Below are 18,932 nucleotides of genomic sequence, written 5' to 3' on the forward strand. Positions count from 1 at the left end.
AATCATAGAAATTATCTTCTCTGACCATTACAGAATAGAAATAAATAACAGAAAGATGTATGAAAAATTCCCAAATATTTAGAAATTAAACTTCTAAAAAAATCCATGGATTTAAGGAAAAGTCAAAGGAAAGTAGAAAATATTTTGGGTTGAATAAAAATGGAAAACACACTTATCAAAATTTGTGGAATACATCTAAGGCAGTGCTTATTGGGAGATTTATAGCATTAAACCCTTATATTAGAAAAGAAAGGTCTCAAATCAATGACATAATCTTTCAGTTAGTAAACAAGAAAAAAGTACAGCAAGGTAAAGGCAGAGGAAGCAGAAGGAAGGAAATTATTAAGGTTACAGTAGAAACCAATAAAATTGAATATAGAGAAACAAAAAAAATCAATGAAATCAAAAGCTGTTTTTTGAAAAGCTCAAAAAATTGATAAGCATCCAGCCAGAATGAGAGAATAAAATTTGCCAATATTAGGAACGAAAAATGGGTCATCACTACCAATCCTATAGTCATTAAAAGGACAATAAAGAAATATTACAACTTTATGTCCCTAAATTCAACAACTTAGATACAATGGACAGACAAATTCTTAGGAAGACACAAACTGCCAAATTTCATACAGGAAGAAATTGATAACCCGAGAAATCCTGTATTTACTTTAAAAATAGAATTTTTAATGAAAATCTTCCAGCAACAACAATACTCGTGGCCCAGATAACTTCACTGGTGAGTTCTATGAGACAATTAAAAAAGAAATAACACCAATTCTGCAGAAATAACACCAATTCTGTACAAATCCTTCCATAAAATAAAAGAAAATGACCCCCTTCTCCACTCATTTACCAAAATTAAGCAAGGACATTACAGGAGAGACAGAAAGAAACCCAAATATCAATAACTTTCATTAACCTAGAAGCAAAATTCTTTAACAAAATATTAACAACTCAAATTCAGTGTGTAGTGTAATGGAAGATACAGTTATCGACAGAAGAGGAAACGTGTTCCAGAAGTAGATCCACACATGTATGACCAATTGGTTTTGGAAAAAATTACAAAACCAATTCTATGTGGAAAAGATAGCCTTTTCAATAAATGATAGACTAATTAACCTTCATATTATATAAACTCTGACTCATATCTTGCACATATATGAAAATTTATTCAAAATGGATCAAAGACCTAAATGTAAAACTCAAAACTGTAAAACTTGTAGGAGAAAACATAGTAGGATGTCTTTATGACCTTGGGTAGGGCAGTGCATTTTTAGATATGACTGCAATGCATGATTCGTGAATGAAAATATTGACAAATTGAACATCTACTCTTGATACTGTGAAATGAATCAAAGGTCATGACACAGACAAAGGGAATATTTGCAAAAACACTTTTCTGGTAAACGACTTACATCTAGAATGTTTACAGACCACTCAAAAATCATTAATAAGGAAAATCCAATTTTCATAAGTGCCATGTACTTGAATAGACAGCTCATCAAAGAATATATATGAATGGCAAATAAACGTATGAAAAGATGTTCAATGTCAGTAATCATTAATCATTCAGATTAAAACCACAAAGAGATACCACTACATACCTATTAGAATGGCTATTTTTTTTTAAAAAAGTAAAATCCATGAATACTAATTTCCCATCTGATTGATAAATTAGAGTCACAGGGTTGACCCCAAAAGCAAAATATCTTCCACTATAGACTGTAAAGGATAAAGAAATATTGCTAAATATAAGGTTTATCCCTGTTGAATATAAATATAAATAAAATATAAACTAGATAAATTTCTTAAACATTTAAGTTTTTTTATAATGTTACAATCATTCCTGAAAGAAAAACAAAGTTATTTATTCCTGTCATCATTGAATTGATGTTCCATATACAAGCCTATCTTATTTTATTGTGCTTTGCTTTATTGTACTTGGCAGCTATGGTGTTTTGTTGTTTTGTTGTTTTGTTTTGTTTTGTTTTTACAAACTAAAGATTTGTGGCAACCCTGAGTTGAACAACTCTTTTGACATCATTTTTTTCCAATAGCATTTCTTTTCTTCCTGTCTCTGTGTCATATATGGGCAATTCTTGCAATATTTTAAAATTTTTAATTATTATATTTTTTATGGTGACCTGTAATGTTACTATGTTATTATTGTAATAGTTTTGGGGTGCTATGAACTGCACCCATGTAAGATGGCAAAATTAATCCATAAATATGTGTGTTGACTGATTTACCCACCATTCTCCCATCTCTCCCTCTCTTCAGGCCTCCCTAGTCCATAAGACACAACAATATTGAAAATGGGCCAATTAATAACCGTACAATGGTATAATGGCTTCTAAGTGTTCAAATGAAAGGAAAAGTTGTATGTCTCTCACTTTAAATCAAAAGCTAAAAGTGACTAAGCTTAGTGAGGTAGACATGTCATAGACCAAAAACCAGGCTTCTTGGACTAAACAGTTAGCCAAGTTGTGAACTCAAAGGAAAAGCTCCTGAAGGAAATAAAAAATGCTACTCCAGTGAACACATGAATGATAAGAAAGCAAAACGGCCTTATTGCTGTTATGGAAAAAGTTTAAGTGGTCTGGATAGAAGATCAAACCAGCCATGCATTCCCTTAAGCCAAAGCATAGTCCAGAGCAAGGCCCTAACTCTCTTTAATTCTTTCATTTTAATTAAGTTTTTTTATTTTAATTCCAGTATAGTTAACATACAGTGTTATATTAGTTTCAACTGTATAATATAGTGATTCAATAGTTCTATACATTACCCTGTACTCATCGTAATTGTACTCTTTTTTTTTAAGTTCCCCAATTAGCCAACATTTGGTACATCATTAGTTTTTGAGTAGTGTTCAGTGATTCTTTAGTTGCATAACACCCAGTGCTCATCAGATCACGTGCCCTCTGTAATGCCCATCGCCCATTTACCCCAACCCACCACCCCCCTTCCTTCTGCAACTGTTTGTTTCCCAGAGTCCAGAGTCTCTCTTGATTTATCTCCCTCTCTGATTTCTTCCCATTCAGTTTTCCCTCCCTTCCCCTATTGTCTTCTGCACTATTCCTTATATTCCACATATGAGTGAAACCATTGGATAATTGTACTCTTTAATACCCATCACCTATTTCATCCATCCACCCACCAACCTCTCCTCTGGTGACCATCAATTTGCTCTCTGCAGTTAACAGTCTATTCCTTGGTTCGTCTCTCCTTTTTTTCCCTTGCTTATTTTTTTGTTTCTTAAATTACACATACAAGTGAAATCATATGGTATTTATTTTTCTCTGACTGGCTTGTTTCACTTGGCATTATACTCTCTAGCTACATTCATGTTGTTGCAAATAGCAAGATTCCATTCTTTTTTTTTTTTAAGATTTTATTTCTTTGTTTGACAGAGAGAGACACAGCGAGAGAGGGAACACAAGCAAGGGGAGTGGGAGAGGGAGAAGCAGGCCTCCCGCCAAACAGGAGCCTGATGCGGGGCTTGATCCCAGGACCCTGGGATCATGACCTGAGCCGAAGGCAGATGCTTAACGACTGAGCCACCCAGGCGCCCCAATTCCATTCTTTTTATGGCTGAAAAAATTCCATTGTATATATAGACCACATCTTTTTTTATATATTCATTAATAGATGAACACTGGGGTGGCTTCCATAATTTGGCTATTGTAAATAATGCTGCTATAAACATAAGGGTGCATGTATCCCTTTGAATTAATGTTTTTGTATTTTTTTTTGGTAAATACCAGTAGTGTGATTACTGGATTGCAGGGTAGTTCTATTTTGAACTTTTTGAGGAACCTCCATACTGTTTTCCACAGTGGCAGCACCAGTTTGCTTTCCCACCAACAGTACATGGGGGTTCCTTTTTCTCCACATCTTCACCAATACTTGTTGTTTCTTGTGTTTTTTTTTATTTCAGCCAGTTTTGATTTTAATTTTAACTCTCTTTAATTCTATGACAGTTGAGAGACGTGAGGAAGCTACAGAAAAAAGTTTGAAGCAAGCAGAGTTTGGTTCATGAAGTTTAAGGAATGAAGCCATCTCCAAAACACAAAAGTGAAAAATAAAGCAGCAAGTGCTGATGTAGAAGCTACAGCAAATTATCCAAAAGATCCATTTAAGATAATGAAGGTGGCTAGACTATACAATAGACTTTCAGCCTAGATGAAAGAGCCTTATATTGGAAGAAGATGCCATCTAGGCATAGCTAGAGAGGAGAAGTCAAATGCCTGGCTTCAAAGCTTCAAAAAACAGGCCGACTCTCTTGTTAGGGGCTAATGCAGCTAACATAGTTAGCTTAAACATTAAACAAAGTTAAACTTAAACATTTAAGTTTAAGCCAACATCTATTTACCATTCTGAAATCCTAGGGCCCTTCAGAATTATGCTAATTTACTCAACTGTGGCTTTATTCTATAAAGCCTGGATGACAGTACATCTGTCTACAAGATGACTTACTGAATATTTGAAGCCCACCCTTGAGAACTATTGCTAAGAAAAACAGATTACTTTCAAAATATTACTGCTCATTTACAATGCACTGGTCACCCAAAAGCTCTGAGGGAGGTATTGTTATTTTCATGCCCACTAACACATCATCCATTCTGCAACCCATGTGTCAAGGAGTAATTTTACCTTTCAAGTCTTATTTAAGAAATATATTTTGTAAGGCTATAGCTGCCATAGAAAGTAATTCCTCTGATGGATCTGGGCAAAGTAAATTGAAAGCCTTTGGAAAGTATTCATCATTCTAGATGCCATTAAGAACATTTGTGATTCATGGAAAGAGGTCAAAATAGCAACATCAACAGAAGTTTGGAAAAACTTCATTCCAGCCCTCATGGATGACTTTGAGAAGTTCAAAACTTCAGTGGGGGAAGTAAATGCAGATGCGGTAAAAACAACAAAAGAACTAGATTTAGAAGTAGAGCCCAAAGATGTGACTGAATTCTTGCAATCTCATGATAAAACTTGAATGTAGGAGGAGGTGCTTCTTATGAATGAGCAAAAAAAAGTGGTTTCTTGAGATAGAAACTACTCCTGGTGAAGATGCAGTGAAGGTTGTTGAAATGACAACAAAGGATTTAGAATATGACATAAACTTAGCTGATAAAGCAGCATCAGGGTTTGAAAAGATTAATTTCAATTTTGAAAGAAGTTCTACCATGGATAAAATGCTATCAAATGCACAACATAGCATGGCACAACTCCATATTCACTTCTGCTGTTTGCAAAGAAGACTCAACAATGTGGCAAACTTCACTGTTGTCTTATTTTAAGAAATTGCCACAGTCACCTCAATCTGCAGCAACAACCACCCTGATAAGTCAGTAACCATCAACATCAAAACAAGAGCCTCTACCAGCAAAAAGATTATGACTCTCTGAAAGTTCAGATGAACATTGAGATTTTTTGACAATAAAGTATTTTTAAATTAAGGTATGTATATTGTTTTTTTATAATGTTACTGCATACTTAATACTACAGTATAGTATAAACATAACTTTTATATGTACTAGGGAACCAAAAAGTCATTTGATTCACTTTATTGTGATAATCACTTTATTGCAATGGTCTGGAACTGGAACCCACAACATCTCCTAGGTATGCCTGTATAAAAGAAATTATGTCCTCATTCACTGTAAGCTAATAGCATTATATTTTTGATTATTAGTTTGATACTAATATGTTGTAGTTGTTAGTTTACTATGGAATAATTCTGACATTTTTATTCTAACCTGGTTAGAGTTTTATTCCATTAGATACTCTAAAAATATCATTATATATCTAGGAATTGGCCTAGTAACCAAAGGATAAAAATCTTACAGTCCATTTCAAAATTGTTTTCTCTATTTCAAAAGGTTGCCCATTTCTTAACTAAAGGTAGTACCACTGAAATTAAATTGCACAAAATGTAATGGTGTTGTGGTCGCGTATTCCATAGTAAATATTCCATTTCATGTAAAATATGCTATTTTTTTGCCATGTCATGTAAAATGTAAAGCACAATTTTTATATCATTCCTCAAAATGTGCTCTAAATAATCATCATACTAAATATGTTTATTTATTTTTGGTTTTAGTATTATGTTATAGTAAAAAGTGATAGGAAGTAACCAATGAGGCAAATAACATTTACCAATTCCCACTCAACTAGCTAAGAGTTTGTAGTTAAAAGTAAAAAAAAATATACATTTAAACTGAACTTGCAATAGCAAATTTCAGTAGGACAGATATGAACAACACGTACTGAAGTCATTCTGTCTTTTCATTTTGAACAGCTTTTAGCATGGCTAAGAAGTCTGGTTAAGTCATTTTAGACATGCATATGATAAGTTTCCTTCTTACTAGACAGGGATTATAAACCCTAACAGAACTGAATAAAGTAGAATGTAAATGGGATTTACCATATATTTCAGGCAGAGTCTTTTGAACTAAGAACTAAAGACTATTTCACATCAAAGGTACAATTGTAAAGCTGAGGGTGTTAACAATGTGAATTGTGATCTTTTGATTTTTTAAAAATATTTTTCATATAACTGATAATGAGATTAAAAGTTGGCTTTATTTCTAGATATCTGAAGTGCAGGCATCAGATTTTTGTTACTTAAAATGACCAATTAGAAAATCTTTGCCTAATATTATCACATTTCTGTAAGTAGCAGTTACAAATGAAAATTTCTTCCCCATTGCTCAAAAAAGTATGGTTAGCTTCCTAATCCACATTGAAACTTTATTTGAAAAGAAACAAATGGCTATTATTCTAAAAGTCTGTGTATTTCAGTCGTCCAAAACCTTACCAGTAGACTGATAATTAGCAAAGGAGTGCTGCCATTTAGAACTTTCAATTTAATTCAATTTATTTTCTAGTTTTAAAAATATTTAATTTTTTTGGGGGAAATGAATGCTATTCTGGTTCTAAGAGAAATATGGCATCCAATTTTTCTATTTCCTGGAAGTTATGTAAGACAACAAAGAACCAAACAAATGAACAAATAAAAAAATCCAAAATCATGTATCTTCAGTAAAACTTGGAAACAAACAAACAAAAAAAACATGAAAACTCAAAACTATATTTAAGTGCAACCAAAATAAGTGAGATCAACAAAACCTATATGGGCAATTGCAAACAGTGCTCAGAATCAGACTGTGGAAGAGCCTAACATTGACAGAACTCAAAATCTAGCAGTGAATATTCATCTCCATAAAGAGATAGCCTCATCCTAAATGTTAACCACTATGAGCAACTCTGAGCCCTCAGAAGTAGCAACAAACCAGGGACAAGGTTATCTGGAAAAAATTACTCCTTTTCAAAATTATAGATGCATAAATTTTTGAATTGGAAATCCCTCTTCAATGAATTTAGCCTTGTGTGTGTGTGTGCATATATATATATATATAACAGTATGTGTCCAACATTATTCACTTCAACATTAATAATGGCAAAAAATTGGATATGATTTGTATCTCTATAATAGGGGACTATTCAATAAAGGATGGTATATCCACAGATTGAAATACTATACAATTATAAAGAAAATATGCGGGGAATTCACTTTTAACCGTGTTATAGTAATTTTATCAAACTAATCCTCTTTCTGAGAACAACCATAAAGGCTAGTTGAAAAAACGAACTAAAGAAATCAAAAACCAAGTACAGCAGCTGGGTATCAAGAGGTCAAAATCCTAGAGAAAGGGAAATACAATGGGAACAGCTCCATATTCACTTCTGCTTTGTACCTTATGGGGGATTTGACAAGTCACATCATGAGGAATAAGAATAATGATGTATGACTATATACCCACTAGAAGTTAAAATGAATAAATCTGGCAATAGCAAATGTTAGGAAGAATTTCGGAATCCTGTACTGTTGTTGGAGTGCAAATTGTTACAAGCAGTTAGAAAATTGTTTAGATTATCCACTGAAGATGAATATTTGCATAATCTATAAGCCAATAATAATTCACCTCTGAGATATAAGATCTTTACTCTCCCATGCACACATATATGAAGTATAAAAAATGAACAAGAATGTTTATAGTAGTGCTTTTTAAAGAAAAAAACTGGAGATAGTCCAAATATCTACCTCAAGAGAATATATAAATATTCACTACATACATTAACACTGTAAAACAATAAAAAAGAATAAACTTCTATATGCAACAAAATGAATATGTCTCACCTGTGTAGCCTTAATTATACAGAATAGATATTGGACACAAAAATATGTAATTTATTATTTCATTCATATGAAGGTCAAAACAGTCAAAACAATTATTTGGTAATAGAAGTCAGAGTAGTGGTTACCCAAGAGATATTGACTGGGTAAGACATGAATGAGACTTCTGGAGTGCTGTTAATGTTCTATATCTTGACCTAGGTGATGGTTTCATAGATGCATCTAGCTCTCCACTTGAGATGTGTCCATGAGATATATCTGTCTATCTATGTTTATTAATAGGGAAGCTGTGTATGTCCTTGAAGAAAGAAATAATCCAGGATACATTGTTAAGTGAAGAAAGGAAGGCACAAGATGATGTTTATGATAGGCTGTGTTTGTGTAGGAAAGTAACAAAACAAGAATATACATATTTGTTTTCATTTGAATTTGCATAGGATGGATACATAAGAATCTGTAAATGTGATTAGTTGTAGGAAGTAGAGAAGTGGATGGGGAACTGAGGCAACAAAGATGGGATGAGATGACACTTTCCATGCGTACCTTTAACACCATTTTGACTTTGAACAAGGTTAATATATTCCCAATTTAAAAAATATTTTTTCATACATACATGTTCAAAGATGGAAACAGTTGAATTATTTATTTGCTACATCTGTTCCTCAAAATTGCTCAAATTCAGAGTTGTCTTTTCTTTTCTGTAAAATATTGCCTTCTTTGTAATGAATGCACCCTTCCATTCAGATCATCCCAACACTGTCCCTAATGGCATTAAATATATACAAATTTGTCATTGAGTTCTGAACATGAGAGAGAGATGCTTCTTCCCTAAGCAAAAACATACACTAAATGTTTTGAGATACAACACTTAGTATTTATTTTGACACTGCCTAACTGACATTGCTGAAACACCTTCATACCTTCTAATGAATGTTCAATTCCATGGCCACGTTTCCGGTGGGGTTCATGAGTCACTTAGAATTCCATCTCAGATTTCTGTTCAGAGTACCACTTTTCCATAGACATCTTACAAGCGCTCTGTGCTCTGATTCAGTCATTTGAAGGATATTTTGCTGTCATTGATTTATAGCAACTCCACAAAAATGATGCAAGGAAGTGGAATTTTTCTAAAACAAAATTATTTTTGCCAGTGGCAATGTTTCCATTTTTTGTGGTTGGTTCATGCGGGTCTTTGATTTGCGGCTTTGGCTTATGCCACTTAGCAACATTCGGTCTTCAGTTTTGGTTATGTCCATCTGAACCATTTAATAACAAAACTGGAAGGGAATTTGAAAGGTCTTAACAATACTATCCCTTTATATGGGGCTTCCTCATAACTTTCCTCACCAAAGATGAATGTCCTTGTGCCACATGGACTTTTATTTTTATTTAGAGATGAAGAATTGAGGAACAGAGAAGATAAATAACCAATTAGAATCTGACCTCAGGTTTGAGGGCCACTAGTCCACTGAACTCTGCCTCAGCACTTTTATTCTGAAAACACATCTGGCTGGCAACTCTGAAGTATACTCCTGTTGTATGAAGTATAGTATGAAGTATACTCCTATTAAGTGTTTTAAGGGCAATTTGGATGTGGTAGGGAAAAAAAGTAAAATAGCACTACTGACTTGATGCAAGCAGTTAGTTCTTGCTGAAAGTTTACCACAGAGCATGGACATGGGAATTGATAATCTTGCAAGGTGCATGTGACCAGGAGCTGAACGTTACTGTGTAGGAAACCAAGAATTTTCTTCTTTGCTATTATTATTTGTTAACATGCACTTCTTACTAAAATTTGTATGGCTTAAATATTAATAAGCACTAATTCACTTCATTATTTATTCTGAGCTTCCCTTTAGAGTATAGATGTGTTTTGGAAAGCATATGTTTTTATTTTAACTCACATCTTTGAATGAGTCATGATATATTTAAAGAGAGTTGTTTTTTGTTTTCTTTTTATTTGGGGTAAATATTTGGGGTCTTAGAGTGACTTAAAACATTTTTGCAGTTAAATAATATGGGGAAATGAAGCTATTTATTTTTGTACACAAGAGAAAACATCTACAGGAATGTCTAAATATTTTATGGGCATACAGGATTAACAAGGGGAAAAGGGGGCACCTGGGTGGCTAAGTTGGTTAAGCGTCTGCCTTCGGCTCAGGTCATGATCCTGGAGTCCCGGGATGGAGTCCCACATCGGGCTCCCTGCTCAGCAGGGAGTCTGCTTCTCTCTCTGACCCTCTTCCCTCTCATGCTTTCTATCTCTCATTCTCTCTCTCAAATAAATAAATAAAACCTTTAAACAAAACAAAACAAAACAAACAAACAAACAAAAAACAAGGGGAAAAGGTACAGGGTAGAAGTAATATAAGCCTGAAAGGAGTGGAACAGTGCTGTCAGGAGGCCAGTTTCTGGAAAGCTATGCTGAGTTTCCACGCTTTAATGAATTTGCAAATTACAGAGGGAAGCTTATAATGGTGGAGACATCACCTGGCATCATGCAGAGTAAAGAATATGCAGTGGATGAGAAAACAGAACCCTTGAGTTTGGGGTTTAGTTCTGCTACTACTAGCAGTGTGACTCTGGCATGTCACCTAACCTCTCTGAGATCCCTTTTCTGTATCTCTAAAGCAAGTGAATGTGAATCAATTTTACGGTCCTTTTCAGCTCTTATATAGGAAAAAGCAAGTTTTTCCATTTAGGGTTACATATCTGACACTGATTATAATCCAAAAACTGGATTTTGAGATCCTGGATAAACTAAGTTTTGTAAAAACACACTGAAGATGTAGTTAAGGGCATTTAGGAGCTAGCAGACCAAGGTTCTAGACCAGGCTTTGAAGCAGTCAGTGACTTTGAGCAAATTTATGCATTTCTCTAGGGATTAGGTTTATTTTCTCCATGTGCCAGGTGAGCTAGATGGTCCCTGAGTTTTCTGTCAGCAATAACACTCATTATTCTCTTTGCTTTCTTCCAGTAAAATAACTCAAGGAAATACAGTTTCAGTTTCCAAAAATTTCTATGAGGAGTTTTTACAGGGATTTACCAGAATGAATCAAATATAGAGGGGCTTTCCATGGAAATTATTCTGAAAAAGACCTGTCCCTTTTGAATGAAGATTTATCAGACTTTATGAAAACTGAACATAAATAAAAACCTTAGGTAGTTTCTATTTTTCTATAGGCCATCATCTATTAAGAGGAAGTGAAGTTTGAGGAAGAGCAGATGGTTGGGATGTGTAGCTCATACTAATTGGACAAAGTGGAGGACTAAAACAATTTTTAAATGCTTACATATTTATGATCAATATGACATGAACTGTGAGTGCCCTATTAAAGACAAAAACTTTTAAACCAACCATTTATCTTTTCTCTTTAAAATGTAAAGCACAAACTTGCAAGGACTAGAAATACTTTATTCGATGGAATCATTCAAACAGATGAGAGTTAATTCATGTTTTTCAAGTGCTATCACCATTGTAACTTTACGCAGATAAACCTTAACAATCATTATTAATGTTGTTTACATCTTAATTGGTTTGTTTAAATTTGGTTACAATAAATTGTCATTTTTTACTTTTTATGAAGTAGTTTTTATAATGACAGCGAAGAAACAATGATATAATGTAGAAAAGCACTCAGAGGAAAAATTAGTGCCACATCCAAAAGTATTATTTCAGAAATTTATTTTGACATCATTTTTGTATTAAGATATGTTGTCATTGTCCACAGTACATCTGTGAGGTATCAGGTTGTTTGTCTTGATCCCTATTTCACACATAGGGAAACAAGCGTAGTACATTTAGGAAGTTTTCTAAGGGCACACATTGTGTCAGGACAGTACTCAGAATAGAATTTATTTCTGATATTTTTCTTACACAGTCCAATGTCTAACATGGTGCCCTAGAAAACGTAAGTACTCAATAAATATCCATTGAATGAAAGAATGGATAAACCATTCTATGAGATCTAAACAACTGTCGTATTTGCCCTTCTTCATTAAATTGGACAAGTTGTAGGAGCAGTTGAGCAATAAACTTTATCCACTGTCCTACCCACAAGTTTCCATTGCTACATGAAGGGGCTTTGTAAGATAATACCATCTGGTCAGGCCTGAAGTCAGATACTCCAGGTCCCCCAAAAGAGTGTCATTAATCTTGATTCATTATAACGTTGGCTTTTGTAGTGTGAGTTAGCAGACACTAGCATGTGCCTGAGACTAACTCTTTTCACCAAGTCACTGAAAATCCATTATTGATACTGAATGTGTTCTTGATGCCCTAGCCTAATGATATTTTAGTAAAACAGTGTTCTAAATTGGACTTAAAGAATTTAGATAGTTGCAGTCCTTGAAAATAAATCACTTGGCTAGTATTGGCTCTGGTTACCCTACCAGAGGGTAATTACAATTCCAGAAAAGATAACTTATTTCCTGAGTTAATTTGTCATAGGTTGAGTTGCAACTGTAAACATGATAAAGGTCACATTGGCATAACTTTTAACATTGATAGAAAAATGTGGTAAAGAACATAAGTGTTCATATCACCGGTAGACAAAAAGATGACAAAACCAAAATAGTCATTCCCAGTGATGCATCATCAAATAAGTTAAAGATTGTCATTCATTTCATTGGCACTGATAACCACTTACCTAAAAAACAAGTAAGACATCTCATGAAGCACTTAGGGTTAAAATGCATTTCTTTAATTTTGATGACATTCATTTATTTATATATATATATATATTTGTTAAAATGTATTTCTTTAATTTTGAGGACATTCATTTATATATTTATTTATATATATATGTATTTTTTTGAGAAAGAAAACCTATTTAACTGCACAGAAAGATCCTATTAAAGTGAAATTAGATACTTTTGCATCTGTCACCCAAATTTAGTGATTGATCTAAAATTTCACCCAGGTGACATTTTCCTGAGGGCATAGTCTGGAGAAATCTGAAAATACTACATCTCATTTGCGTTTATTTTAAACAAATGATTCACCAGACCTGCCTAACTGGATGGTATATTTCCACTGGAGTGAATGTCCTAATTGTAATTCAATACAAATCTTAGAGATAAGATTTATCAGACATTTCTACTCCATCTTATCATGTCCAAAGTTCAGAGATATTTTGAATTCTATCTAAAAGAGCATCACAAGGAACTTACAGCACTCTTTGGTGCAACTATTACCCATTCTTAGATCATTACCACAACTGAAATAGAAAGAGACATAAATAAAGTTAAACTATTAAACATCACCTTAGTGGGCAGATTGCGTTTAGAGATCTACACGATAAAGAGTAGCTTTTGTATAAGCTCCTTACTCTTTAAACTGAAAGCATAGTCTGTGTTGTCATTTAGAAATATACCTAACTGAAATCGGAATTCCATTTTATAATTGTGTCAATTATGTTTAAAAGACCATTATTAAGTAAACTAAATTAACCTGTGAGCAACCCTACAGTGAGTAGAAATAGAAAAATATAAGCATCCACGCCTAGCAACAAACACAAATAACAGATTCTTGAGTGCCAGATCTTTCAACATGTTTGCTTATCATTCAATCCCCTTGCTCACACTTTCTCTCTAGACGAGGCAGAAGAGTAAAACATCTTCAGAGAAATTCCCCAGATTCATGATTTCAATTGCCTATGCCACTGCAGACAAACAGAAGATTCTATTTTCAAAGTCTTAAAGCACTTGTAAGGATCCTGCGTGTGTGTCTATTGTCCTTGTTGCTTCTGTCCTGGAGAACTTGGCTGGTCAGTGCTCTCTCCAGGACGGTGTGCAGGAGTGACAGGAAACTGAAATCCATAGCCATTGTATCCATCCAAGTAGACGCACTGGAAGAAACTGATGGGGCCTATGGAATAGAGCATGAAAACTTGTTAAAACAAGGAGAACACAAGTAGGAACAAAGGTGAAACAGACAGATAGTACAATGTAGGTGGACAGTTACATAGCCTTGACAATAACAAGAAAGTCAATAAACCTCATTGTGTCTTGGATTCCTCGCGTAAAATCAAAACAATAGCAAAAGCTTCCTAGAAATGTTCTGGAAATTAAATCAGTAAATATATGTGAAGCACTTGAAATCTTTCCTGGCACATAATAAGCCCTTCATAAATGATAATAAAAATGATCTGGCATAGAAAGTCAAAGTACTTACATTCTAGGAAGCTATTGATGTGCACTGCACTCAGAAAAACTGTTGGATAGTAACAGATTTTAAAGCATGAGCTTATCGATATGCAAAGTAACTGATTTTTTTTCTTTCAGTGTTTTAATAAAACCACAGAGAGTCTTGTGGTTCCTAGAGTCTTGAGGTTTTCCACTTGCCCTTACTCTGGAGGCAAGTGCTCTCCTGAGATGGCAGAGTTACATTCCGATTATGCTTCCAGGTAGCAGCTCTGCCCTCAGAGCAGCAACAACACAGAAAAGGTGTTAAAACAAGCAAGGCAGTGTAGTGCAGTGGGTGTGAGCTTGAGCTGCCAACGTTCCCCATCCTCCCAGGTAGCAGCTTTGTTAAGAGATGGTGACTTTAGCTTCTCCAAACAATCATGGGCACCTACTGACTCTTCAGTGTTTTCCATTTTATTTATTTGCTTCTGTTAACGAACCACTTTTTGCCTATGGCCAGGAAAGAGAATGACCGTTGAAGTGACTGCTACGTGGAATATGGTGAAGCTGGCCAAATTCATACGAGCCTAAAGGCTTATGAAGTGGAATAAAGTAAAGGTTGGGTAGAAAGCAGCTGAAGGAAGCAACAAGGGATTATTTTGATTTCATCTCCTTGGGTGTCAGCTGACTTGAATCACTCGTTTTCAGTGATGAAAGTAGTTTGGAGAAATCTTGAATTTAGTTCTTTCCTCTCTACTTCATCTCATCCAGAATTCTTTTTTTTTTTTCATTTTTTATTGTTATGTTAATCACCATACATTACATCATTAGTTTTTGATGTAGTGTTCCATGATTCATTGTTTGTGCATAAAACCCAGTGCTCCACGCAGAACGTGCCCTCTTTAATACCCATTACCAGGCTAGCCCATCCCCCCAACCCCCCCAGAACCCTCAGTTTGTTATTCAGCATCCAACATCCAGAATTATTATTACTATTACTATTAGTATTTAGTTCTAGCTTCAGAGAGAAGCAGTAACACAACCTGCCCCCACCCCCGAAGTTGACCGCTTGGGGATTTGATGGGCTACTGACAGAATGGCAAAAAAGCTGGGCTGCGTCAAGAGGAATGGTAGCACCAGTGCTAATAGCGGAAGAGTCCAGCAGAGAGAGGCTAACTTCCAGCTGAACCTAGCAGACATGGGCACAGTTCTGACACATCTACTTAATTGATGTTGATAGGCTGTTAAGGAAAATATCATTATAGTTGCAAATCTTAGAGCTTATATAAAAGACTCAGGAATATCAGACTATAGAACTACCTTATAGTAGGGTGAAAATAGGAAGTATTGTTTTTCTACAGTAACTCTCCCAATTGAACTTAAATATTTGGTAACTTTTTTACTAAAAATATTGAATTGATTTATTTATAGATTTTTCAATAATATTGAAAAGTGTTGTTAAGACTGCTTATTTCCCCATATTTCTCACAAGATATTGGTATGAGGAGTTATAAATGACTATCTCTTGCCTGTTGCAATGACCCCAGCATTAAAGCAGACCTTGGAACATAGTAGGCACTTAATATTTGTTCAATGAATCAAGTATTAATGCAGAGTAGGAGGCATTTGCTATTGTAGTGGGCATTTTAGTAATTTCCTACAGAAATACATTAAAGAAACATTTAGAATCCAGAGAACATTATTGATGTCATTTCCTCAGATAAATGTCTATTCTTTACTTTAAAATCATTATGTGAGGGGTGCCTGGGTGGCTCAGTCGGGTGAGTGTCTGCCTTTGGCTCAGGTCACGATCTCAGGGTCCTGGGATCCAGCCCGTGTAGGACTCCCTGCTCAGCGGGGAGCCTGTTTCTCCCTCTCCCTCTGCCCTTACCCCCCACCCCTCGTGTTCTCTCTCTCTCTCTCTCAAAAAAATAAATAAAATGTAAAAAATTAAAAAAAATAAAACAAAATCATTATGTGAAACAAACTTCTGTCATAACTATTTCAAACATTGCTTCCTTTAGTCTGTCCAGCAATGACGTTAATGCAAATGTGAATGCAAAATGTATTGTTTTACCATTTGAAGAAAAATGTATAATTTGGAAGTACCAGAATAATGAGAATCTTGGATATTGAATTTTGTAACTGCACATGAATGTTGATTGCATTCTAAAATCAACAATCCCAAAGATTGAATATTAAGAGCCTGCCATATATCTGGAAAAACCAAAAAGGACTTTCAATCTTAGAAGCGAGTTTCTACGCAATTGAATCGCTGAATCCTATTTCTACATTTTTTTTCTTTTTGGTATAAAAAAGTTTAGCATATCACTTCAGCTGTCTTATTACAAAGCAGACAGTAACATACATTTAAGCACAAGTTCAGTTAGAGTGCTCAGGATCACAGCTGTGTAAAACGTTTTGCAAAACTGCCACTTCAGTCCGTACTTTGTAATTCTTCCAAACATGTGCCTCTTGCATGACACAAAGAGGGATGAAATTCTTTTTGAAATATAAATGACCTACTTTAATGTTATTCTTCATGTCTGTGCTAAACATATTTTTTTTCTAATACTGGCCTTCTTAAGAGTCTTGAAGTGTCAATTTATAGCTACTACCTCTAATAGAGAATGATTCCATAGTTTTAATGTAATTATAAACTTACTTTTTTGCCTCTTTGTGGAAGACACATCTTCAGCTTCTTCTAGTGGATACAAAAATATGAAGGTAAATAATGTGTACATTCCCAGCTATCACACAAATACGTAGGGACCTGAAAATGTCTAAACAGATCCACAATATGAAAGAAACAGGAGTTAATGCCCTCCTTATAATATACACTAGGTTCTTATTTAGATTCTGCTCAATCTCTCACTATAATGTTTTATAGGTGAGAACCAGGGGCAGAAGAGGAGACAGTGGAAGAAAAGAATGTGGTGTTTGACCGGCAATTGTTCAAATAGGAAAACGGGTCCTGATGTGTTGGATGTTAGTGGATTAGAGCTAGTTGACACACATTTCTTTCTTAGAAAGGTCATTGATGTTCAGAGTTATAATATGGTAAGAGTGAGCTGGCTAAATGATGAATAGTTCAGTCAAAATCATTCTAAATTTTTGAGGAACTTAACTTTTTAGTGATCACTCTGGCCAAGAAAGAATATCAATAGACGGGTGTCCTCTATCCTTCTTTTTCTCATCTGGCTCAAGGACTTCTCTGCTGCAGTGATACACACCATGTAGATATGCTGGATAAATTGAAGCTATCTATTTGGACCCCTTTCTCTAAGTTAGAAGTTCTTCACTGGTGTCCATATTTAGGCTTTGGGGGGTGGTTTTTTGTAAAACTCTGAAATGTTAGGAAGATGTGAGTGTGTGTGTTTCATTGAAAGTTAGGTTTTAGATTTCATCAAGTTCTAAACGTGTTCAAGGACCTTTCTTCTCAAACTATGATCCACATACCAAGAGTTTCACTATTACTTGGAGGCTGATATAAAGGTAGTTCTTAGGCTCCAACCCAAATTTATTCCATTCTAAGAAGATTGTCAGAAGATTTATATATAATATAGTTTGAGAATCTCAGCAATGGTCTAGAAGTTGAAAACATATTAAGAGTTGTGGTTTTTAATAATTCAAGTTGAAAAAAATCTGAAAATTCAGTATTCAAAAACATATCTTAGGACAAGTGTAAATCATTTAATAAAACTCAGGTGTCCATTCCCTTATGTCTTTCCTCAAAGCACTATTTTCTACACTGTTAATTAATTCTGGGCACTGCTATACTACTTATATTTTCATGGCAAGAACAACTCTTAGGTGAACTCTATTATGTACAGGAAAGTAGAATAGAAAATATTTATTACATAACAAGCCAAACTAGAGGGCCAGGAAACCCTTCAGGGAAAACACACACACACACACACACACACACACACACACACACACACACATCAAATTAGTTGAAACCTTTACAATACAGATAAAGAAATTTAGTCCTGAAAAGACTTGCTCAAGATTATTCATCTGGTTGTGGTACATTTTTCTGAGGTTTGTCTTTGCTTCCTCTCTCCCTCCCTTCCTTCCTCTCTGTCATCACAGGTAGTATAGGCAAATAATTTCAAATTTTCTTAATAAAAATACGTCGCGTGCCTGGTTGGCTCCGTCAGTTAAGTGTCTACCTTCGGGTCAGGTCATGATCTCAGGGTCCTGGGATCCAGCCCCGCATGGGAGGGGGTCCCTGCTCAGAGGGGAATCTGCTTCTCACCCCCACCCTGGTCATGTATGTGTGCACTCTCCCTCAATAAATAAAATCTTTAAAAAAATACGTCAACTTCATCTTTGAACACTTATGTGGTCCTCTTCCTGTCAAATAACATCCCCACAATTCTTGGTTAATTGATAATTTTGAAGTATTGTTCTTATAAGCAAATTGGACAAGAAATACGTCTAATAATCACTTTCAGATAAACCAGTGTCCAACTATGTGCAGATATGCATTATATATATATTTTTCCAAATAATGTAAAAAAGCTATTTGTTTAAAAAATAAGGTTACCAACTAAACATTACTTAGGAAAAGCTGAGGACTAGATCAAGAATAGTTTAATAAAACAGA

At 34.7% G+C, this 18,932-nt stretch overlaps 2 protein-coding genes across 3 annotated transcripts in view; one reads left to right on the plus strand and one right to left on the minus strand.

The window, feature by feature from the left end:
* The window catches only part of CLVS2 (clavesin 2), a 502,444-nt gene that overhangs the window by 177,555 nt on the left and 305,957 nt on the right, over positions 1–18,932 (plus strand). The gene's annotated exons all lie outside the window — the stretch shown is intronic.
* The window catches only part of TRDN (triadin), a 356,769-nt gene continuing 350,857 nt past the window's right edge, over positions 13,021–18,932 (minus strand). For both annotated transcript variants that reach the window (XM_073893863.1, XM_073893862.1), the window contains 2 exons: positions 16,986–17,024; positions 13,021–14,063 (listed from right to left, as the gene is read on the minus strand). In XM_073893863.1, coding sequence (XP_073749964.1) covers positions 13,924–14,063; positions 16,986–17,024 — 179 coding nt within the window. In that variant the 3' untranslated portion in view covers positions 13,021–13,923. The remainder of the gene's footprint in view (positions 14,064–16,985; positions 17,025–18,932) is intronic.

Source organism: Callorhinus ursinus, unplaced genomic scaffold (genome assembly GCF_003265705.2).
Source record: "Callorhinus ursinus isolate GAN/ISIS: 27379988/994484 unplaced genomic scaffold, GSC_fseal_2.0 scaffold6, whole genome shotgun sequence".
Taxonomy (NCBI): Eukaryota; Metazoa; Chordata; class Mammalia; order Carnivora; family Otariidae; genus Callorhinus; species Callorhinus ursinus.